General features: G+C 36.1%; 2 protein-coding genes across 2 annotated transcripts; both read right to left on the bottom strand.

The window, feature by feature from the left end:
• Positions 1-2,240: 2,240 nt before the first annotated feature.
• On the bottom strand, positions 2,241-6,360 carry LOC111983253 (pentatricopeptide repeat-containing protein At5g08510). The gene is made up of 4 exons (XM_065764307.1): positions 5,006-6,360; positions 4,283-4,880; positions 3,346-3,896; positions 2,241-3,220 (listed from the first exon to the last, which is right to left on the bottom strand). Exons 1-4 carry the CDS (start codon positions 5,930-5,932, stop codon positions 2,621-2,623), a joined length of 2,676 nt encoding a protein of 891 aa, XP_065620379.1. The 5' UTR covers positions 5,933-6,360; the 3' UTR covers positions 2,241-2,620.
• An 84-nt stretch (positions 6,361-6,444) lies between these two features.
• LOC111983249 (U-box domain-containing protein 24) lies at positions 6,445-22,596 on the bottom strand. The gene is given in 6 exon segments (XM_065764309.1): positions 6,445-8,138; positions 11,103-11,593; positions 18,921-19,299; positions 19,787-21,186; positions 22,187-22,272; positions 22,381-22,596. Coding segments are annotated over 4 exon segments (3,099 nt in total). The 5' UTR covers positions 21,020-21,186; positions 22,187-22,272; positions 22,381-22,596; the 3' UTR covers positions 6,445-7,142.
• Positions 22,597-22,937: the final 341 nt, after the last annotated feature.

Raw genomic sequence — 22,937 nt, 5'->3', positions numbered from 1 at the left:
TTTTTTAATCCATAAAATTTTTCTTTTAAAATTTTTAATATGTACATATAATTTATGAAGTTGTCAGAATCATTTGTAACGTGACCAAGAAATATTGTTTGCATGATTATTGGTTCTATACTTTTAAAATCTAAGTTAGCATTGAGGATGCATGGACATGGTATTGGTATGATATGGCAACACAAACAATTTTTGAAAAATTATAACATGACACGACCGATAGGATACCATTACAACACGAGCGTGCCATAGGTACAACATCCAAAATGAAGTATATGTGCTTCCTAGGTTAGCATAGCCCTATATCAATGATACAATTAAAAAAAAATGTGGGTTTCAATTAGTTAAAGTCTCTTGCTATTAAATAAGAGATTTGAGATTTGAACTCTACTTACACAAAAAAATCGATTAATATCTTGGCCAAATGATAAAAAGCAACCGACTAGATGATTGTACGATACCCTGCACCCAGGCCCATTTGGGCTTGGGACTCTGGTATGGATGTATGGCCCATAAGCTTGATCTCTTTCTACCCAGCAGCCCATCCTAAAGCCACACAAGTTGCGGATCCAAACTTTGCCACTTCATCATTGCTCGGCAATACTTTCCCGAGCAGTGATGAAGGGCCAACGCTTAAACACCCTGTCCTTTACATATTCGGTAGTGCCTCCGGAGGCGCCGCTGTCTAGAATACCCGCAGGAGGGGGGAACCAAGTTCCAAGGCCACTCACACCACTTCCCACTCCCACCTAACCACCCACTTATGGTCGATGACATTGGACCGCCTGTTGCACTAAACCTAAAGATAATCATAGCCTCTCCACAAAATTTGAGCTATAAATATGAGAAACACATGAACGTAAAAGGTGGTTGAAAGTTCAAGAAGAGAGAGAGAGAGAGAGAGAGAGAGAGAGAGAGAGAGAGAAGAGTGATTCAGGCAATGGAAAAGAGAAAAGTGATTTCATTGAGTCTCAGTGCTGAGAACGACCCAGTGTAGGAAATCTAAGCCCACTATACAAATAAGTTGTCGGCCCAAGTGAGTCCTGGCCTAGTGGTCTCGTTTACGGTGCGCATAATGATAAAAAACAATCATTATAAGGTAGGAGTCAAAAGTTAAAATTCTATTACATTTATAAAAATAAAAATAAAATGATTCCATAAAAAATACATGTTAATCTTAATTTGTTAGAATTCATAGATAAGGGTAAAAAATGATTAAATTTCTATTTATAGTTAGCTTAGTTTTTAGCTTTTAGTTTTATGTCTTTGTTGTTGTTGTTTTTTATTTTATTATTAACTTGAATTTAACAAAGCTATTATATATATATATATATATATATAAACTACCTTTTAGCTTTTTGTCACACATTTAACATAAAGTATACCAAAAATTATTAACTTGAATTTAACAAAGCTATTATATATATATATATATATATATATAAACTACCTTTTAGCTTTTTGTCACACATTTAACATAAAGTATACCAAAAATGATTTATTTTAACAAATACTATGCAAATAAGCTATTGAAAACTACAAGGTTGGCATAATGATATAAATATATAAGCTTCATTCAATATGCTTAACAAAAATTCTCAAATTATATATATATATATATATATAATGGCTCCAAACATGCTATCAAGATATACAACTAATTAGCTAAGAGCTTTGTAGCTTAACTGGTTAGCATTTCCCGGTGTCTCCAATAAATACATCCAGGGTTTAAATCATCTCACCTCCCACTATTGAATTAAAAAAAAAAAGAAAAAAAGATATAGAACTGATAGGTTATTCTTAAATTAAAGATTTTAGTTGCTGTAGCTAAAGTTATTCTAGTAATATTTTAAACTAATGAACAAAAGAGAATGTGATCAAAATTAAGAAATAAAAATAAATGAAGATTTAAGATAAAATATAAATTACAAAAATCATCATGCTCTTGTATTCCATAATAATTTCTTCGTACTAAATAAACTTTCTAAGATACAAACTAATGTTACTTTCAATAAAAGAATAAATATACGTCTATGAAAAATTCTATGGTAAGGGTATGGTACACACGATGATCATAATCATGTATTTCCAAGTGTTTTAATCTTCACTATTCCTTCAAAAATATAAATAAATGTTAAGATTAAAACGCTTAAGATAAACCATTCTAATCATAGTGAATACCATATCCTACAAAGGGGGGGAGGGTGGAGCATTATACAAAGGGGTGTAATGAATGACTATTTCGTTTCAATAATGAATTTTATAATAAAATTACTAAGATTTGTGAAAATATTAATTGATTTTATATGGAATTAATAAAATTTATCCAACACAATTTTGCAAAGCTAGTATAGCCATGTAAAAAGAACATTGCCTCCTATCCGTTGAGCCCATGGCCACACTCATGTCTGTATATCGTATATTTGTTCCATTGGTGGGTTTTCCATGAAAACATCAACTGTTTGAAGCTGGACACTGGCTATAACTAATGCTACGCTATGCCAAATGGGCTTTGCCAAAAAAAAAAAAAAAACCATCCCAGCTGTAATTAGTTGAGCTATCAGTATCCACCACAGTAGTGCACATAGTTGCTTAATCCCAAATTAAGAATACATTGATATCATCCTCCTTCAAGTTCAGATTCACAATCAATTGCATTTCTCCGAAGCTTCATCTTTGTATAAACTTCATCCAGTAAAGTATATATTTCATCAATTCTTGGGTGTGACCTATCTCCCACAATGAATTTATGAATTTGGCCTGCCTCTTCAATGAAACTATATCCTGCTCCCTTTGTAATTTGGCCACCCTTCATTAACTTCCTTAGCTTTGCAACTCCATCCCATTGGCCTGCTGATGCATAAATATTGGAAAGAATGACATAGTTCCCCGGATTCCATGGTTCAAGTTCAAAGAGGGAATCGGCTGCTATCTCAGCCAGCTCAACATTGCCATGGAAACTACAAGCCCCCAAAAGCGTACCCCATACAACAGAATCTGGTTTCATAGGCATATTTTGAATGAGATCATAAGCTTCTTGCAATTCTCCACAACGGCCTAGGAGATCAACCATGCATCCATAATGTTCTAATTTGGGAGTGATATGAAATTTTGTCTCCATTGATTCAAAGAGTTGTCGGCCTTTTACAACCATGCCTCCATGAGTACATGCTAAGAGAAGTCCCACCAATGTAACATCATCAGGTACTTTTCCTTCTCCCTGACATATAAGGTCACAAAACACAAAAGTGATAGTGAGAGCCTAAACGCTTATGTTTGCAACATAGTAATTTCCAAAACTAGTAATTCATTAAGGTAGGAATGCTAACCAAAGAGACTGCATACCAGCATTTTATCATAAAGCTCAAGAGCCTCGTTGCATCTTCCATGGACAGCCAAACCCATGATCATTGAGTTCCAAGAGCACAAATTTCTGTGGCGGCCAATCTCATCAAACACAAGCCAAGCCACATCAATTTTTCCACACCTTGCATACATTTCCAATACAGCATTGGCCACATACAAATTCTTAAATAACCCATTTCTTCTTGCATATGCTTCAATCCTCTCTCCAACCTCCAATGCCCCAAGATTCGCACAAGCTGGAAGAACACTAGCTATAGTCACCTCATTAGGCTTCACACCTTTCTCCTTCTCCATATTCAAAAACATTGCTAAGGCCTTAGCATACTGTCCATTTTGTGAGTACCCAGATATCATTGCAGTCCAGGAAACCACATTCCTAGAAGGCATCAAGCCAAACAATTCTAGAGCACCTTCCATATAGCCGGACCTGGTATAGCCTGCAATGATTGAATTCCAAGTGGGTATATCTCTTACTCTCATTTCATCAAATTTTTGGCGTGCCGAGTTATACAAAGGGGTGTAATGAATGACTATTTCGTTTCAATAATGAATTTTATAATAAAATTACTAAGATTTGTGAAAATATTAATTGATTTTATATGGAATTAATAAAATTTATCCAACACAATTTTGCAAAGCTAGTATAGCCATGTAAAAAGAACATTGCCTCCTATCCGTTGAGCCCATGGCCACACTCATGTCTGTATATCGTATATTTGTTCCATTGGTGGGTTTTCCATGAAAACATCAACTGTTTGAAGCTGGACACTGGCTATAACTAATGCTACGCTATGCCAAATGGGCTTTGCCAAAAAAAAAAAAAAAAACCATCCCAGCTGTAATTAGTTGAGCTATCAGTATCCACCACAGTAGTGCACATAGTTGCTTAATCCCAAATTAAGAATACATTGATATCATCCTCCTTCAAGTTCAGATTCACAATCAATTGCATTTCTCCGAAGCTTCATCTTTGTATAAACTTCATCCAGTAAAGTATATATTTCATCAATTCTTGGGTGTGACCTATCTCCCACAATGAATTTATGAATTTGGCCTCCCTCTTCAATGAAACTATATCCTGCTCCCTTTGTAATTTGGCCACCCTTCATTAACTTCCTTAGCTTTGCAACTCCATCCCATTGGCCTGCTGATGCATAAATATTGGAAAGAATGACATAGTTCCCCGGATTCCATGGTTCAAGTTCAAAGAGGGAATCGGCTGCTATTTCAGCCAGCTCAACGTTGCCATGGAAACTACAAGCCCCCAGAAGCGTACCCCATACAACAGAATCTGGTTTCATAGGCATATTTTGAATGAGATCATAAGCTTCTTGCAATTCTCCACAACGGCCTAGGAGATCAACCATGCATCCATAATGTTCTAATTTGGGAGTGATATGAAATTTTGTCTCCATTGATTCAAAGAGTTGTCGGCCTTTTACAACCATGCCTCCATGAGTACATGCTACGATAAGTCCCACCAATGTAACATCATCAGGTACTTTTCCTTCTCCCTGGCATATAAGGTCACAAAACACAAAAGTGATAGTGAGAGCCTAAACGCTTTTGTTTGCAACATAGTAATTTCCAAAACTAGTAATTCATTAAGGTAGGAATGCTAACCAAAGAGACTGCATACCTGCATTTTATCATAAAGCTCAAGAGCCTCGTTGCATCTTCCATGGACAGCCAAACCCATGATCATTGAGTTCCAAGAGCACAAATTTCTGTGGCGGCCAATCTCATCAAACACAAGCCAAGCCACATCAATTTTTCCACACCTTGCATACATTTCCAATACAGCATTGGCCACATACAAATTCTTAAATAACCCATTTCTTCTTGCATATGTTTCAATCCTCTCTCCAACCTCCAATGCCCCAAGATTCGCACAAGCTGGAAGAACACTAGCTATAGTCACCTCATTAGGCTTCACACCTTTCTCCTTCTCCATATTCAAAAACATTGCTAAGGCCTTAGCATACTGTCCATTTTGTGAGTACCCAGATATCATTGCAGTCCAGGAAACCACATTCCTAGAAGGCATCAAGCCAAACAATTCTAGAGCACCTTCCATATAGCCGGACCTGGTATAGCCTGCAATGATTGAATTCCAAGTGGGTATATCTCTTACTCTCATTTCATCAAATTTTTGGCGTGCCGAGGCCAACATCCCCAGTTTTGCATACATGTCAACCAAAGCAGTCAAGGCAAATACATCAAATTCAAAACCAGACTTGACGAAATGGGTGTGGAGCATTTGGCCATGGTGAGGGGATGAGAGGGAAGCGCATGTAACAAAGAGAAAGGTGAAAGTGTGCTGGTTTGGTGGACAGCCTTGAAGGCACATCTGGGAGTAGAGGGACACGCATTGGTAGTATTGTCCATGACAAGAATAGGCTTGAATAAGCTTGTTATAGAGAAACACGGTTGGCTTGGGAATAACATCGAACAGTTTTCGGGCATAAGAAAGGTTTGGGATTTGGAGGGAATTGACAATGAGGGTTTTGGTGTAGTCTATGCCATTTCTAAGAGTGTAGGCGTGGATTTGTTTCAGTTGGTTCATATCACATTTAAGTTGTGTGGCATTATCCCACTAGACACTAGTAATCTAATATCAATATATAAAAATAGTAGCAGAATTTGGGTTTAGGCAATATTGTCATGGAATGGTAGCCCAAGTAGGTCAAGGAGAGTGGCTTTGGGATTGGGGGCCGAAGGGCTTTTGTTTATTTCCTTCCCGTTTTTCTCTCAGTTTTTTTTTTTTTTTCCTTCTTCTTGGGTGGCGGGAAGAAAGGAATTGTTTTTGGGTTCCTTTCCTTTCCTTAAAAAAAAAAGGCTAATTAAGGTTTTGAGTCTGTCAGATGTTAATACTTGTTTTTGGTTGCCAATGGGTACCCTAGTGGTGTTTACGGCTATATGTTTAGGATCCTTGACATTAGCTCTATGTTACAAATCAATTTAACATGAAGGATATTTTGTAAATATAATTTTGCTAGCCCATCTAAGTTGGCACTGCAGTGTTAGCCAATTGCACAACAGGGAAACATCTGCGCATCTTGGCTTGCCATACAACCATAATCAAATTTAGACACGGCTTAATTCAATGGCCAAAGAAAACACGGTTATTAATTTGAACACCCTTTCAAAGTCCAAATAATAGGGTTTTAGTGGTTGAAGAAGAAAAAATATACAGGTAAAATTTAACATTTCAAGACAAGACCTTATTCTATATATTTTTTTTACTTTTTTTTTTCATTATACACAAGAATCACGAATTCACATCCTAGTAATGGCAAAGAATCCAATTCTAATACAAAAAATGATCTCATTTTGGCTAACTAGTCAGCCATTGGTGGCAAAGACTTGAATTTTCTTCTTCCACCGGTGAATCAATTGAGTGTCAATGTACAGACACCACATCCTATGGCATGAAATACAAGCCACAGTTAATTTACTACCCGTCCACACTCCAAAGGTCTATTTTCTGGACAACAATAGTGACATTGGATTTAGGTCACCTTTGGGTGGACGAAGTAATTCACGATACGTGAGCTCAACTTTGCACTTACAGATCACACGGTCAATCTGGTTTGTCTTAGCTGCAATATGGCATGACAAATCACAGCAGGGAAAAGAGGTATGCCCTGCCCTCTTCCAGAATTGTAAAGGTTCGCATGCCTAGCTATGCACGTCTTCCTGCATCCTTTTGTTCATTCTTGCAAAGTTGGAGCATTAAACCAAGTTTTGTGCCTTATCTTCAAATCTTCTACCTTTTAGAAATATGAAGACTGATCATGAAGCACATTTAAGTGAGCAAGTATTCTTGCTGCCAGAGACTTCACACTACCACTTCCCCGCTGTGTTATGTCAACTAAAGGCATTTGAGCTAATGCTCCATACTTCATTTTGAAATCAACCAGCCGGAAAATCCTTTCTAGAGCATGTAGAGCCTTCTCCTGCAAGCTGGGGGAAGGGGAACCAAGAAATTTTATTATAGGTGGTATGGCATTTGCTTCTCCAAGCACCTTACTACCACTCTGCAGCCTCTCACCTTCAATTAAAGTCAACAGTGCATCTAAAGAAGCCTCACAAGCTCCAGGATCGTGTTCCCCAAGAATTCTGACAAGTGGTCTCACAGCATCAGCCTCTATAAGGCAAAATGATGACTCAGTACTACATATTCCTCCATGAACTGGGCAGACAGTTTCTGGTGGAGCTGAGAAACACAAGAATCCTTTTCGCTTTGGTATCAACCTGCTTAGCACAAGTGAACTCTCAGAAAATCGACAAAGAGAAATTGCAGCACGTTTTTTTGTCAAGGTAGTTCCAGACTCTAGCAACTGTACCAAAACAGGTATGATGCCAGTTCCAGCTGCACTCTTTTGCCATTCCAAGTTTGTTGGCACAATGAAACGACATATGGCCCCAACAGCATTCTCTATCAATTGATTTTTATAGAGATTATTCTGCTTGCCATTATGGAGATGGCTGAAAATTATTGGAAGTGCCCCAGCATCCAGAAGCCACTGAGTGATCTGGGGTAATTCTGGAAGGTTAGAGACAATTCCCATCACAGAAGCAATCTCTTCTTCGTCTTTAGAAGATTTGATGATCTTGAGTAAAGTCTCAATGCATTTCTGATTTACATGCTCTGCCAGGGCGACTTCATCACCGCCTTCTGCCAAGCAACAGAATAGTTTTACAACATTTGCTCTTACACATGGGTCATCATGCTCGCACAACTGAACCAATACTTGTATAGCTGCACACTGTAAATGTAAACAAACTAGTTAGTGTATCTCACAGAATTTACAACATCAAGAATAAGCTAGCATTTGGTAACGGCATAATCCAGATGAATAATGGGATGAATAAAATGGCAGAAATAAAACAAAATCCTCAAAGTCAAGTGAAGGAGCATCTCGTTCTCCATCTTCACAAAAAAACTGATTGCATCTCCCCTAAATATTAAATTCTAATAAATGACAATTTATCTGCTTAAATAGAAAGATGATATATAAAACGAGCTTGATTTTTTTTTTTTAATATTTTAAATACATGTTTCATAAAAAGGTAAATACATATTTGAAATTTAAATTAACACATCAAGAAAAAAAGGTTTGTAATTTGTTTGTTTTTTTTATTAAATTTCATATCATAATATAAATCGTAAGGCTTTTACTTTTCAACAGTATTTTTAAAAAAAGTATTAAATTATTACAATCAATAGTTAAGTTGTTCAAACTTTTAGGAGCATGTTAACAACCCAATTAGGAGCATTTTGTTTTTTGGGAAAGTCACAACAATTGGGGTGGAGGATTTGCACCTTGGACGTTTCTATTGGAAACACTAGAAGGTGTCAATTGAGCTACAAGGCTCTTGGTAAACTTTTAGGAGCATGTTAACAATAAAAAAATACTGACATTTTATAAATGTCACAATCAATAAGCCTAAACAGAGCATATTACCCACCAAGTAGTTCAAAGTTTTCAGGAGCCAGGGTTAAGAAAGCTTGCAAACAGTAATGGTTGATATTGGCAATAACAATAAACTTTTCAGGAGCCAGGGTTAACAACTAAGTAGTTGATAGTGTCAATAACAATAAAGCATGCATGTCATTGCATTACGAGAGAAAGCATTACAAGAAAGAGCTTCAATTTATGTCATGTCACCTAGACAAACCACCTAATTTTCTGTATAATGACACTCAGCAACTGGTGGAAACTAGACAATGCTTAGTCACCAAAGCTTGCCAATAGTTGCTTGGATGCAATGGTGAAGCCAGGATTTGACTTGGGGGTTGGCGGAGGTGGGATTTATACTTGACACACTCCATATATATATATATATATATAGGAAAACAAAAGGCCAGTCATGTGAATACTAAGTGATATTTTAATGCAAGAAAACCCAAAAAAGAGATAGCACATTTGTTATATTGTGTTTATCTGTTAGTATTGTTTTACACATGAAAATACTTTTTTTCCAAGTGTTTAAAAATCAAATTTCTATATATGATTTAAAAGGATTTCTGGCAACTAGATAAAACCCAAGTACAACTTACCTAAATTTATGTTAGTTTGGTTAGTTTTATAGTTTAAAAATATTCAAATTATAAAAGCTTTAAAACTATCATGGACATCTTTGCACCTTGAATTTCTAATTTTAATCTAAAAATAATATAAAAACAGTGAAGTTGTTATGTAATAATCCCCACAATTAATTGCTTTACACAAATTTTTTTGTTTTATTTTTATTTTATTTAATACCTCTTATTTCTTTATTTCCCCTTTCTCCTATCCTTGTTTTCCATTCATAGATCTTGAAGCTTAATATATATTGATAAAGTAGGAATTAAAAAAAAAAAAAAAAAGTTTGAAGTATGAAGTATGAAGAGGATAACTCTTTAGATATGATATAAAAATAAATGCATGAGGAAATCTATTACGAAAGAAAAAAAAAAATAACATATTGAAAAATGATGTTTTCACTTTTCACCCCTAATGGACCTCAACTACCAATTTTATCAATTTACCAATTAATAAGTCAGAGTAGTTAATTAAGCAAGTTCAAGCACATCATGGATAAAAGAAATCACAACAGAAAAAAACAAACACCCATGTACACAAAGATAAGGATTTGTTCACAAAGTGAAAACCCAATCGGAAAGAAACACTCCGAGGCCAAACCCAACTCACCAAATCCACTATAAAGAATGTTGCAATACAAACAAACTTACTAGACCTCCATTACAAGTAAAAGGCACTATTGAACCAGCCTTTAGTCTGATTCACTGATTCAGTGCCACAAGTCAATTGCCGACTGCCAAACCAATTTCTTGGTTACTTCAAAGCCACTTGAAGATTTTCCAATGTCTCTGCAGTTTCACAACAGCACTCCTACAACACAGGTGGTGATCTTGTATTTGGGTGGTAAAGTCTCCTCTCAAGTATAAGACAACTGGAGAGAGTGAAAGACAATTTGGCTTTGGTAAGGCTTTCTCAATGAGATTTGTGGCTATCTTTCTATTTTTTTATATTAGAGTTATTTTTTCCTTCTTATAAGGTGTAGAGTTTGAGGTTTGAAAGGCTACAACAGACACATGAAAACTAAGTTGGGTGGCTTTCCTTAACAAGTTTGCTTGACCAAACATCAGGCGGACATTTTTGTATGACAAATTTTTGAACTGCTTCATTTCACTCTACCGACCTTGATTTCTATTAACCGAAATTCTCCAAAACTTGAACAATGACAACTTTCATCTGACTACAACCTCACTCACACCAACCAATTACAAAGAAAGTTTTGCAATGATTACAACCAAATTTGTCATGGAATTAGCCAAGACCAAAAATACCTAACACACACACACACACACACACAACTAAAGATTATTGTGTGAGTCCGGGGGGACAATAGCCTCCCCCCAAGCCTCCCAAGCTTTGCCATTTCTTGTGCACTTACAATTGGAGACTTGAAGTTGGCTTAGCTTGGTCCGGCTTATTGTACAGATCATGATACTCTTATGCTTGGCCTCACGTTATTCAGTTTTCATTTTATCAATTTTAGGACAAACTTTTTTCCTTCTGAGAAAACTTTAAGGTGGGACCATTTCCTTAATGGCCTTCTGAAACTTGGCACTTTCGCTGCCAACATTTCCTTAGACTGGCCAGCCTTTGGCAGTATCCTACCTTTTCATAGAAATAAAAACATGTTTCCAATAAGATGAATACCTGTGATAACTTTGTCTTGATAATTGGAGCAGAGGGGGATTGGCACAAGGCCTGGAAGGTTTGGATAATGCTTTGTTGTATTTCAGGCCCTGTCAAGTTGATTAAAGAGAATAGCATGAGAATATCTTCATCAGATTCCAACAATGAAACCGGAATCTGGCTAGATTCTTGAGACATGGTTGATACAGCTAGGTGCATAATTGTGCCAGCTGCATGTTCACGTAGGCTAGATGATGATGTGCTATGATTGAAGAGAGTGTCAAGTAATGGGCGCACTGCAGCTTCTTTAATCATTTGCAGGCCAATTTTTGGTAAACTTGAGAGGTTCCGAAGAGCTTTAGCAGCTACATTTTTCATGTGAGTGTCACCATGCGAGACAAAGTGAAGAAGTGGGCCCAGCACACCCCCTTCAAATAAAGACTCTTTATTGTGGTCAGTCAACTCCATTTCTGCCAAAGTTGTTGCCATAGTCAATTTAACATCCTCTGGTCCTGCATAATCAAATGGCACCAAGTTATAGCATAACTGTGTTTCTTTATACATAAGCCCAAGCCTTCATCGACACAAGTGAATCAAAGATGCAAATAACAAATAGTCACCAAAATTCACCTTCATATACCCATAACCAAATATATTTGCAAAATTGATAGTCCTAATTTAAACTTTCTTAAACCTTACTCTATTGGTTTTCTAACAAATTAATGAAAATAACTTTGTCAAGGATTTTGTGAAAAGTCAGGATTTTTTAATTACTGTGAAATTGAATATATGATTTCTGGGTTTAAAATTGTGTCTTCAATACAAGATTTGTGCATTTTCACTGTTGCCATGGCCAAGCTCACATGGCTGAATTTAAGAAAGTCCACATGGAGACACAATTTCAGTCGTTTTGCTGAAATCTTCAGCTCAGAACATGATTTCAGTACTGAAATCATAAAATTTAAGCTTTCAACTTTAGTTTCAGCACAAAAAAATTGTGTCTCGAATGCATGTCTTCCTTTAAATTTTGAAAACAGTGCCAATACAACAAGAACTTTAAATCTTAGCTGGATCCCTTACTTTGATGACCTGCCACTGGTCCATTGCTCTCCAACCTTCACTCTCCCCCAACACCACACCACTCTATCACCTCCATCATCACTTCTCACCCCAATCATTGCCTCCGGTTTACTAGGACATTGCCCTTCTGGCTTGGAGACCAGAAAATTGAAGAAATTTCCCTCTAGAGTCTCAATATCAAGGTAAAAGCACCTGTTTTTAACAGTTTATGTGCGTAGGACTAAAGTTGATGTGGGAAGTGCAAGGAAAGATTTATTTTAATTTAGTCTTCTTTGATTTGGAGTCAAATCTATTTGTATTGGTCAATTGTATTTTATTTTAGGTATTAGTAGTAATTAGGCTATTAGTATTTTTATTTTCTAGGGTCGAGGTTATTTTTGTAATTCAAATTATTCAATAATTGGGATTTCTCAAATCATTTAGAATTAGGGGGATTGGGGAAGATAAGATATGTTGGAAACCTAATAAGAAAAAGGGCTTTAAGGTTGGTACCTATTACCATCTTCTGGATGTTGCTGCTACCACAAGTGAGCAGTCTTTTCCTTGGAAAATCATATGGAGATCAAAAGCCCCTCCAAGAGTAGCCTTCTTTGTATGGAATGCTGTTTTGGGTAAAATTTTGATAATTGACAACTTAAGGAAGAGGAATATAAGAATTACAGATTGGTGCTGAATGTGCAGATTCGATGGGGAATCTGTTGATCACCTTTTGACTCATTGCCCTATTGCTTCAGATTTGTGGTACATGATTTTTTTTTTGTTTGGAGTTTCATGGGTGATGCCAAAATCTATTGTTGAGCTTTTAGCTTGTTGGGAAGGTCGTTTTGGTCGTCATCAAAATGGTCATATTTGAATGGTTATCCCCCATTGTTTAATGTAGTGCATCTGGAGGGAAAGGAATTGTAGGAGTTTTGAAGACATCGAAAGTTCTATGCATGATCTTAAGTTGTTCTTTTCAGAACTCTTTTGGATTGGCTGTCAGCCATGGGGAATCTCTCTTTATATTCTATTATTGATTTGTTAGATTTATGCAATTTTTGTAATTGATTGTCTACCCCAGTATAGGTACTTGGTTGACTCATTTTTTCTGATTTCTATAATCCTATTATTTATATTTAAAAAAGGGGGGGTTTCCTAAGTCAATTATAATTAGGGTTTCCCCATGACAGTTATAATAGGGGTATAGTAGTCTATATAAGCATGGTATTGTACTCCTATGGAGATGAGATTATTTTGATGTGAATAAAGTTTCTCTTGAGATTGAATGTCCCAATGGTCTGGTCTGGTGTTGAATCTAGCCATAATGCAGATAGGAAACACAATAGGCTAGGTCTCATTCTAGCTTAACGAAGTCTTGACAAATCAAGAAAAATGTCTAAAATCCACCAGAAATTTGAGAAATATTCAGAGAAATATTTTATCAGTCTACTGAAAACCAAGAAAGCGCGGGTGCAGCTCCGGGGCCACCGCACCTGCACCGGACTCACGGCGACATGACGACGCTCCTCCAACGTGCCGATTCGGCCTTTTTTTTTTTTTTTGTTCATTCGCGCCGATATGCGCAGATTTGCACCGATACGGGCCGATTCACACTGAATCCAGCCGATTTGGCGCCGAAATATGTGTTAAAAAATAATAAAAATAAACTTGTGGGTTGTATTCTAATTTATGAATATCATGTTTTAGTTATTATCTCCTATTACTCTTAAATTGGTATATATTTACAATTATATGAAAAAGTATGCTTAGCAATATATAGAAAATAAAAATAAAAATATTTTTAATAATTTTTTAATCGCTGCACCCCGCCGCACCTGCACCCTGCTTTTTCAAAAATTGCCGAGTCCGGCACTCGCACCCAAATTCGAAAACGCACCCGTGCTTCATAGCTAAAAACCAGTCTAGAAAAGTACATATTTATGGGAATCCTTTAAGGTTTTAATTAGGCTTCCTTGAAAGTTAAAATTAAAAAGTACACTTAAATTTCCTATGACATCTTGAAAGACTAAATTATCCCAAATAAAATAGCTAAAATGAAATAACTAAAGTAGGAAGCACAGATACTTCATTTGGGGTGTCATATCTATGTTGGACACGCATCGGACACTTGACACTCCTTGGATACTTCTACATGGGTGTCCCAATTGTGTCATTTTATTTAAAAAATGCAGGACACAACTAGGACATGAGAAGAAGAGGAATTGAATACCATTTCACAAAACAAAGAGAACATTCATGCTTTGAATAATAATATTGCATTTTAAAATTAATAACTATCCTTATCCTTGATTTGTATTCTAAATTCTGAATATTCTTTAATAGTAACGAATATGCTTTATTATCCATTATTACTCCTAATTTAATAAAAAATTAATGATTAATAATATATAGAAATAAACTATTAATTATTTCTCTTAAATTGATAGATGTTTAATATTATATGAAAAATAAATGTTTAACCATATGTAAAAATTTAAATAAAAAAATATTTAATAATTAATTAATATACATATCTCCACCATACTTGTGTCCTACTTTTTCAAAAATTGTGTCACCGCACCTGTGTCTGTATCCATGTGTTGATACCCATTTTCACAATGCATTATGATTCAATTGAGCCTGACCTCGTTGTGGGCCTAATTCATGTGTATATTATATTTTATTCTTTTCAACATGGCCCAAACCCTTGTTATAGATTGGGAAAATTAAGGAAGTATGGTTTGGAGGATATGGGTCGGTTTCTTTCGAATTTTTTGCATGAGCTCAACATGCACGCTACCAAGTGGGCAAGGGACATTGGTAGCACCTCAAGCTCATAAAGGAGGTCTTGTACTCGAAATTTCCACCCCAAAAGAGCTTTTATGCTTTGATTGACTGTGGCCCAACTTTTCTGCTCTACACTTTTTTTGCCTAAAACACATAGCTAAACTTAAGTGGCTAGCCTTGTTTGCTACAACAACCAAATGCAGACTCCAAGGAGCTGCCATGTCTAGGAAACATCAGCCCATGAATTTAAGCCACTTCATTTCCCAAATTATGCAAAAAGAAAGCCAACCCTCTTACCCAATTAAAGCAAATCTGACCCTAACCTCTTTGATTGAAACCTTGGGGTTCAAAGCCTCTTTTATTGACCAAAGCAGTCACTTAGAGCACCTCAAACTCAATACAAAAGGCCCCAATCAGATTCAAAAGCAACCACGTTTTATCCTTAGAAGCTGAAACTTTAGAGCAAAAACTTATTCAGCCAACTAACAATCTCACAATTCGGAAGCTACGGCATGGAAATATGGATATAGGGGAATCTTTCCTCTTTTTCTCACAACCTTTCTCAATTTCCTCTTCTCGCTGACTGTGGGTCAAAGTTTTAAACCTCTGTTCTTTTTATGCATTTTTCAACATTTTTGTTATTGGCATTTTGATTTCTCTCTTGTTAGAGCAACATTAGCCTTTATTTACTAAATATTGGAATTTTGGACTTGACACTCTCCGCAAATAATCGCTTCTAAAGAACCCAAGGGAGATTTGGGCCATTATCGCATTTTTGGCCCTTGTCGCAAAAAGGTCCCCGACACCGTGCAAATGCTTCCTAAACTTAGGTCTAAAAATAAGCAATAACAACAAAAATTATTTAATTACACGTCCTTATGCCTTGACTTCTAACTATCCTGCTTCTCAAGAAAATCCAGGGACATTTGTTCTATCCATCACTTTGATAGGGAGATGAATGTGGCTCAGTAGGCAATTACCATTGTCTATGATCAAGTTCCAAACTTTTTGTTGGACTGAACACTGTGAATGGAAAAATCTATGATGCTGTGACGGATCTTCCTATTTGCTGGATTGACCACAGTGAATGGAAAATGCTATGATGCTGTGACAGCTCCTCCTGCTTTGGAGTCAGGAGTGTACAGTCTACACCACACAGGAATTCACCCTCTTTGTCTGCAATTTCAGCATCTAGCAAATTATCATCACGATAACCCTCTTCTAATTCTCCACCATATTCATCTGCATGATTTGCAAGATGTACAGGCTTACATGTTGGACATGCATTCGAACTATGACTGGGCTCATCACACCGGTAGCAATGTTTTGCAGTAGGCCTGGTACAAGGGTTCTTAGCAGCATCCCTATTATTTACCCCACCAGTCTGCCTTGGAACAGTTCTACTGCTACCTTCAGTTCCTCGCCTCCTTACATCTTATGAGCAAACTGGATCTTCCACAAGTTGTTTCTTGTTTTCAAAATTATTATGAGGTAATTTAGAAGGAACCCACTTGGAATTTTTTAGTTCAACTTGGTCAATGCCATTAACCTTTCTGCCTTTGACGCCAAATTATGAGCCTCATCTACTGTCCAAACAGGCTGCAAGTCCATCTTCTCTTGAATTGAGAACTTTAAGCTATTAATATATCAAAAATATATATCACGCTATCTGTTGCCACCTCCAATAATTTACAGCATGCTGCCAGGCAAAGAATTTCCGTTTATTCAGCAACAGATTGAACACCTTGCATACAATTCTGATATTGCTAAAACAGGTTTTGCTCATAAACAGGAGGCAAAAATCTACCCTTCAATAATTTTCTCATCCTTCCCATGTCCTAACTAGCCCCTTTTCCTTGCCACTAACGATTATTTTGTATATGATCCCACCAAATAGAAGCTCCACCTTTCAATCGGTATGCTACAAGTTTGACCTGCTTCTCATCCAGTACATCCAGCGTCTCAAAAAAAATTTCGACTTTGTAGATCAAATCAACGACTCAATATCAAGAGTCCCACTGAAACTAGGAATATCGACCTTGAGAGAATAATCCTCAGCCTCCCTATTATGTCGTGCCTGCCTTCAGTACCCTTTGTATCCTCCATCTTCATCTTCAGAATCATCTGCATAGGCTAGTGGCCTACAGTGATTGACATGACCCTACTAACCACCAACTAGACCACGAGCATTGAACCTGGCACCATCGTCCTTGTTGCCTTCGCAGTTCCTATTGGCATTAAGTCTCATAGCAGCTAGCATATCACGAATCTCTTAGATACTCTATTGTGGAGCCAGGAGTGAATCCCAAATGGCTTGTACCCCTTTCTATCCTTCAACACAGTTGTTACACTTGCGCTGGTTGTTTGCAATATCAGATCGCTGAGAAGCTCTGATACCACCTAATGCAGAATAGAAATGTAATAGGCTAGATCTCGTTCTAGCTTAACGAAGTCTTAATGAATCAAGAAACTTAAGCCTAAAATCCGCCAGTAAATTGAGAAATTCTCAGAGAATTACTTTATTTCAGCCTACTGAAAACCAGTTTAATAAAAGTACATATTTATAGGAGCCCTTTAGGGTTTCAATTAGGCTTCCCTAAAAATTAAAATTACAAAAATACCTTAAATTTCCTATGACATAAAAAATAAAAAAAATAAAAACAAAAAAAAACTAAATTACCTCAAATAAAATAACTAAACTTAGGCATGAAAATAAGCAATAACAACAAAATTATTTAATTGCACGCCCCTCCCCTTGATTTCTGAATATTCTACTTCTCAAGAAAATCCAGTGACACTTGTTCTACATCAAGCCAGTCCTAGGTGTTAACTCTTAGAAATTTGCTTTTGCTTTTTCTTGGTGCTGACTCTAAGTTAGCTTGGGTGCTAATTCCTAGGTTCTCTATCTTTATTTTTCTTGTTCTTTACTTTTCATGTTGCATTGTTTTGATTTATCCTATGTCTTAGGTGCTTCTACCTTGATATCTAGAGGAATTTTCTTCAATTTTCTCATCATCTCAGAAGGACGACATCATAGCAAAGTCGAGGCAATGGTTGCAGTGAGAAGAGATAATGGGTGGAGATAAAGTGGTGGGGGATTGAGGGTTGGTGGCCAAAAGAGCAAGAGAGGGGATTTTGGGCCATCAAAAAAAGGTTTCCAACTAAGATTTAAAGTTCTCATTGTATTGGCATTGTTTCCAAAATTTTAAAGACATGATTTCAATAGATTACTGAAATTGTGTTTTGAACTCATAATTTCAGCAAACAAGACATGATTTCCACATGAAAGGAATTTTTAAAATTGGCCAGATCAGCCAGAAATCATGTATCCAAACTGATATATTTTACTACTTACTGTGAAAAGTGCTGTATTTTCACAAATAGTTTTTTAAAAATGATATTTTCTCACAAAAGCCCTTACTTTGTCTGTTTTCAAGAGGTCACTACAGTTCCAACTATAGTACAACTGGTTTCTTTTGAAAGTTGGATCACTCTAAGCAACAATACAAAGGAGAAATGAGAGTAGAGATCTTATTAGCTATATACCATATGATTCCCTTCAGAAAGAGCCTTCTTTTTCTTTTTTTCGCTTAAGTTTTGAACTTAATACTTTATTTCATATCATGATTGACAATTAACTACAATAACTTGAATCTTATAATAACTTATAAGAGTGCAAGCAACACAGAATAACCAAAAGTGATGGATAAATTGGGTCTTTGTCAACCATCTAGTCATGCTCTACTTGGTTTCATTATTTCCTCGAAAGTGTCCTTTTCATTAGATGGTTCTTAATATATATATATATATATATATGTATAAGGGTGTTTTATTTCACAACTTGTCAAAACTAAGATGGATAACTATAAAAGAAGGCGCTTAAAATAAAGGAAATGGTGGATTAAACTGTATCCTGGCTAGAATAGGGAAGATTCTTGACAAACCAACATGACATGAAATTGAATTAGGGAAAAAAATAAAAATAAAAAGAACCTGTGGAGAGACGCTGCAGCAAATGTCTAAAATAATTTGCTTTTGCCATCTGTATGATATTCTGGTCAGAGAATGAGAGATTCTCCAAGAGTGCCTGAGCATCTCTGGCAGCTTGACTGTCATCACTGCTGGACATAGTCACCAATAGCAAGATGCAACCTTGGACCTTTCCAATGCAGTCTCTTGCCAAATGACATTTTGATAATTCCAATAGTAATTCCACTGCTAACTTTCTTTCACCAACACGACGTCCAAGAGATCGAACAATAGATTCAATTGCATTATCAGCTTTTACAATCCCCCCCCCCCAAAAAAAAAATGTCAGCAATAATTTGTCAATAGTAATCTATCAAGTATCCAAATTTACTACAATGTTAAACTATTGGACCCAATTCACATACTTATGGATCCAATATAGAAATAAAAGTGTTCATTAACAATTACATTATCTGATATTCCTATATATAAATCTAATATATTCTTAGCATGCATGTTCAAGTAATTAATAGACTTATCAAAGCTGGGTTTTTCATAAGTTACTAACTACGTCCAATCAGACAGAATCCAACTCCTTAATAGACTTATAAAAAACCCAGTTTTAATGAGAAGGGCAAGACTTAGGTGCTGTTCTTTACGTTCTCTCGTTAAGATTCTTCCATGTGGATTTTTTCTCATGGGATGGAAGTGTATTTTTTAGTTAAGTAGTCACATGGCTGAATCTTAAGAAAGGAATCTACGGAACAACACCTAAAGTATTGTACCTAAGTTTTGTCCAAATGTGAGAATATAGCTAATTGTTGTACTTCATTAATAGACAAGAAAGGAAGGGGAAAAACCAATTCCGTTTAAATTAAATAAAGACACACCTTAGCATCATCACTATCCTTTGCCAAAATGCAGAGGATGACGAGAGCATGATTCCTTATGTCACGATTTTTGGCAAGAAGTTGAATGAGAGTTGGTACATAGTCCTCCAATATTACCCATTCCCTGTGCAAGTCTCTTTGTTCACAAAGTTCCTGCAGCTGTTCCAGGCTGTGAAGTACTTCATCCTCTTCTTCAGAATTGAGTTTTGGTTTGATAGAACCAATTGTAATCATAGTGTTTCTATCCTTCCATTCTTCTATTGATTGCCGCAAAGTTTTGTTAGGCCGTAAAACTGATGTGTTTAAAGATGTCATGGTCAGAGGACACAGTTTATTCCCATCGGCAAACCACTTTTCAATTGCCCTTCTCTCAAATGTCTGTCCTGAAGAAGTTTCCACAGGGTCCTCCATAACATCACGGGTGATTGGGCAGTAAAATGACTGAAGAGGTTCCAATGGTTGACTACCTAAGGATTTCCGCTTACTAAAATGCTTAATTTCTTTCTCCCTTGGAGAGGAAGTAGCATCAGCCCTTTCTAATAAAGCCATTATCTGATCCATTTGTATAGCTTCTGCCTCATCCTTCCTCAGCCGTGTACTTTCTATCTCATTTTTGAATTCTTCAAATTCCTTCTTCAATGCTGATCTCTCAGTTGGGATTCCAACAGCTTCTGCTATGAGAACCAGCAAATTATTGGCATAAGAACGATCAACATTCCTTTCCTGTATTCCTGACTCAATTTTCTCCAAAATCTCTTCCTCTGCCATAGCTGCCCTAAACTCAGCTCTCTGCATTTTGTCACAAAGCTCTCCAATCTCTTCACTAATGCCAGATGTAAGGTCCAAAGAGGCCAAAGGAATAAGATCTAATGCCCGGCTGATCTCTTTCACAGTGTCCTCTAAGCGCTTAACTATTGTCCGGCAATTCATTAAGAGATAGACCTTATTTCTCTTGCTGCACTCCTGAGTCAGCTGTTTTGCAGCTCTTATTTCTCGGTTGAGAATCTCGATAGCATTGTTTAAGCTCTCAGAATCGCTAACATTTTTCCTATTCAGCTCTTTTAAAATAGGAACAATCCTTTCCAAGTAAGTTGCAAGTTCCTTAAAGCTGTCCTTCTTAACAAGGACATCATTGGCAGCAACTACAATCTCGAGAATGACCTCCACTGTCTGAGAAACGGCTTCTGAAGCCGGACCTATTGAGGCACTAGTAGCCATGTCTAGTGTCATCATATTGCAACCAAATAAAGTTAGGAAGTAAAATCCTCTGTTCCCATGAGATAAAAACACTAACTAAAGATGGCAGAGAACAGGTCGCAGAACAACAACCCAGGTCTTTTGATACAGAACAGCATTCATACCCGTATCACCCTTCTGATATTTTCCCTTATAATGCCTACCTGCAATATCAATTTGGAATAAGTCATTCAGTTATTAGCTTAGTACTTTCTATATGAGATTGATGATAAATTTGACATATAATCAACATAGAGATACAGCCAAGCCCGTTTGAATTGGAAAGCAAAAGCACATAAAAATTTAAACCTCATGGTAATGTTGCATTTGATTGCCTAGAAAAATAAATCAAAATAGGACCTGGATTTGACATTCTTATACAGTATGAAAATTGAAAGCTCCCATTCAATGTGCTTAGTCCACCTCTAGGGCTTCATTTAAGTTAATTTTCTATACTTCGAAGAAAAAAAAAAAAAAAAACCAAAATATTTCTGATACAGAACAGCATTCATACCCGTATCACCCTTCTGATATTTTCCCTTATAATGCCTACCTGCAATATCAATTTGGAATAAGTCATTCAGTTATTAGCTTAGTACTTTCTATATGAGATTGATGATAAATTTGACATATAATCAACATAGAGATACAGCCAAGCCCATTTGAATTGGAAAGCAAAAGCACATAAAAATTTAAACCTCATGGTAATGTTGCATTTGATTGCCTAGAAAAATAAATCAAAATAGGACCTGGATTTGACATTCTTATACAGTATGAAAATTGAAAGCTCCCATTCAATGTGTTTAGTCCAACTCTAGGGCTTCATTTAAGTTAATTTTCTATACTTCGAAGAAAAAAAGAAAAAAAAAACAAAATATTTCACTTGTCTCACCAAAAGTGTTTTATTACTTTCATTTCCAAGAAAAGGAAAAAAAAGAAAAACCCAAAATCCAAAAAGTAAGGCACATGCTAAATAGAAAAGAAGAATCTATAACTTAATCTAAATGAGCGTTCTTTTCCAACATGTTCTTGGTCACCACAACAAAAATACTTAACAGAACAATTCTAAATATGTAGTTCCAGTTTTAGAACCCCAAAAAAAAAAAAAAAAAATCATTATGTAGAGCAGCGTGGAGTTGAAGTAATGACAGATAGAGTACGTACAAGTGTGGGTATTCTAGTCCCAATCGAACAAAGATAGCAAAAGAACAACAAAGGTTCAGTTTTCAGCTTCTTCCTGTAATTGGGAACTAAAAATACAGTATCAAAAAAGAAGGGATCAACAACGTAAGACTCGTTATGTATATAGTCAACAAAGTCTTCACTGATACAGGAAGATAAGAGAGAAAGAGACAGACCTGAGAAAAAGTTAATGCCCATTAAAATTCACAAAAAGCTAAGGTTGTTTCAGTTAAATTTCCAAACAAACAAAAAATGAGCTGGGATTTCTGGAAAAACTGTGATTTTGTCTTCTGGAAGAGACTCTTATTGCGACCAATCCAGACGACAGAGAGAGAGAGAGAGAGAGCGAGACACAGCAAGACCTCTAAAATTAATAGAAAGAAATTTATTTATTTTTGAAATATTCAACTATCAGAAAAGTACTATATTGCTCTTTTTCTTTTTTATATTAAAAAAAATATTAATTTTCTTACTTTGAAAAGTTCTCACCTCCTAGTCTTTGCCCCGTTTTTTCATTGGTTTTCTCTCTCTCAGCCCTTTGCCTTGACCATGCCACCTGTAAACCAACAAGAAAAAAAAAAATTTTAAAAAAAAGATTTATGGGTTTTGGATTTAAAATTTTTAGCCAACATTTTACATGTATTTTTTTTTTAAATAAATCATACGATTTATTAAAAAAATCATATGATTAGAAGTATACGTGGATGATTTTAGCATAGATCACATAGTTGGT

The sequence above is a fragment of the Quercus suber genome, unplaced genomic scaffold, assembly GCF_002906115.3.
Source record: "Quercus suber isolate HL8 unplaced genomic scaffold, Cork oak 2.0 scaffold_550, whole genome shotgun sequence".
NCBI classification, from domain to species: Eukaryota; Viridiplantae; Streptophyta; class Magnoliopsida; order Fagales; family Fagaceae; genus Quercus; species Quercus suber.
This window is presented reverse-complemented; position numbering and strand designations above follow the sequence as displayed.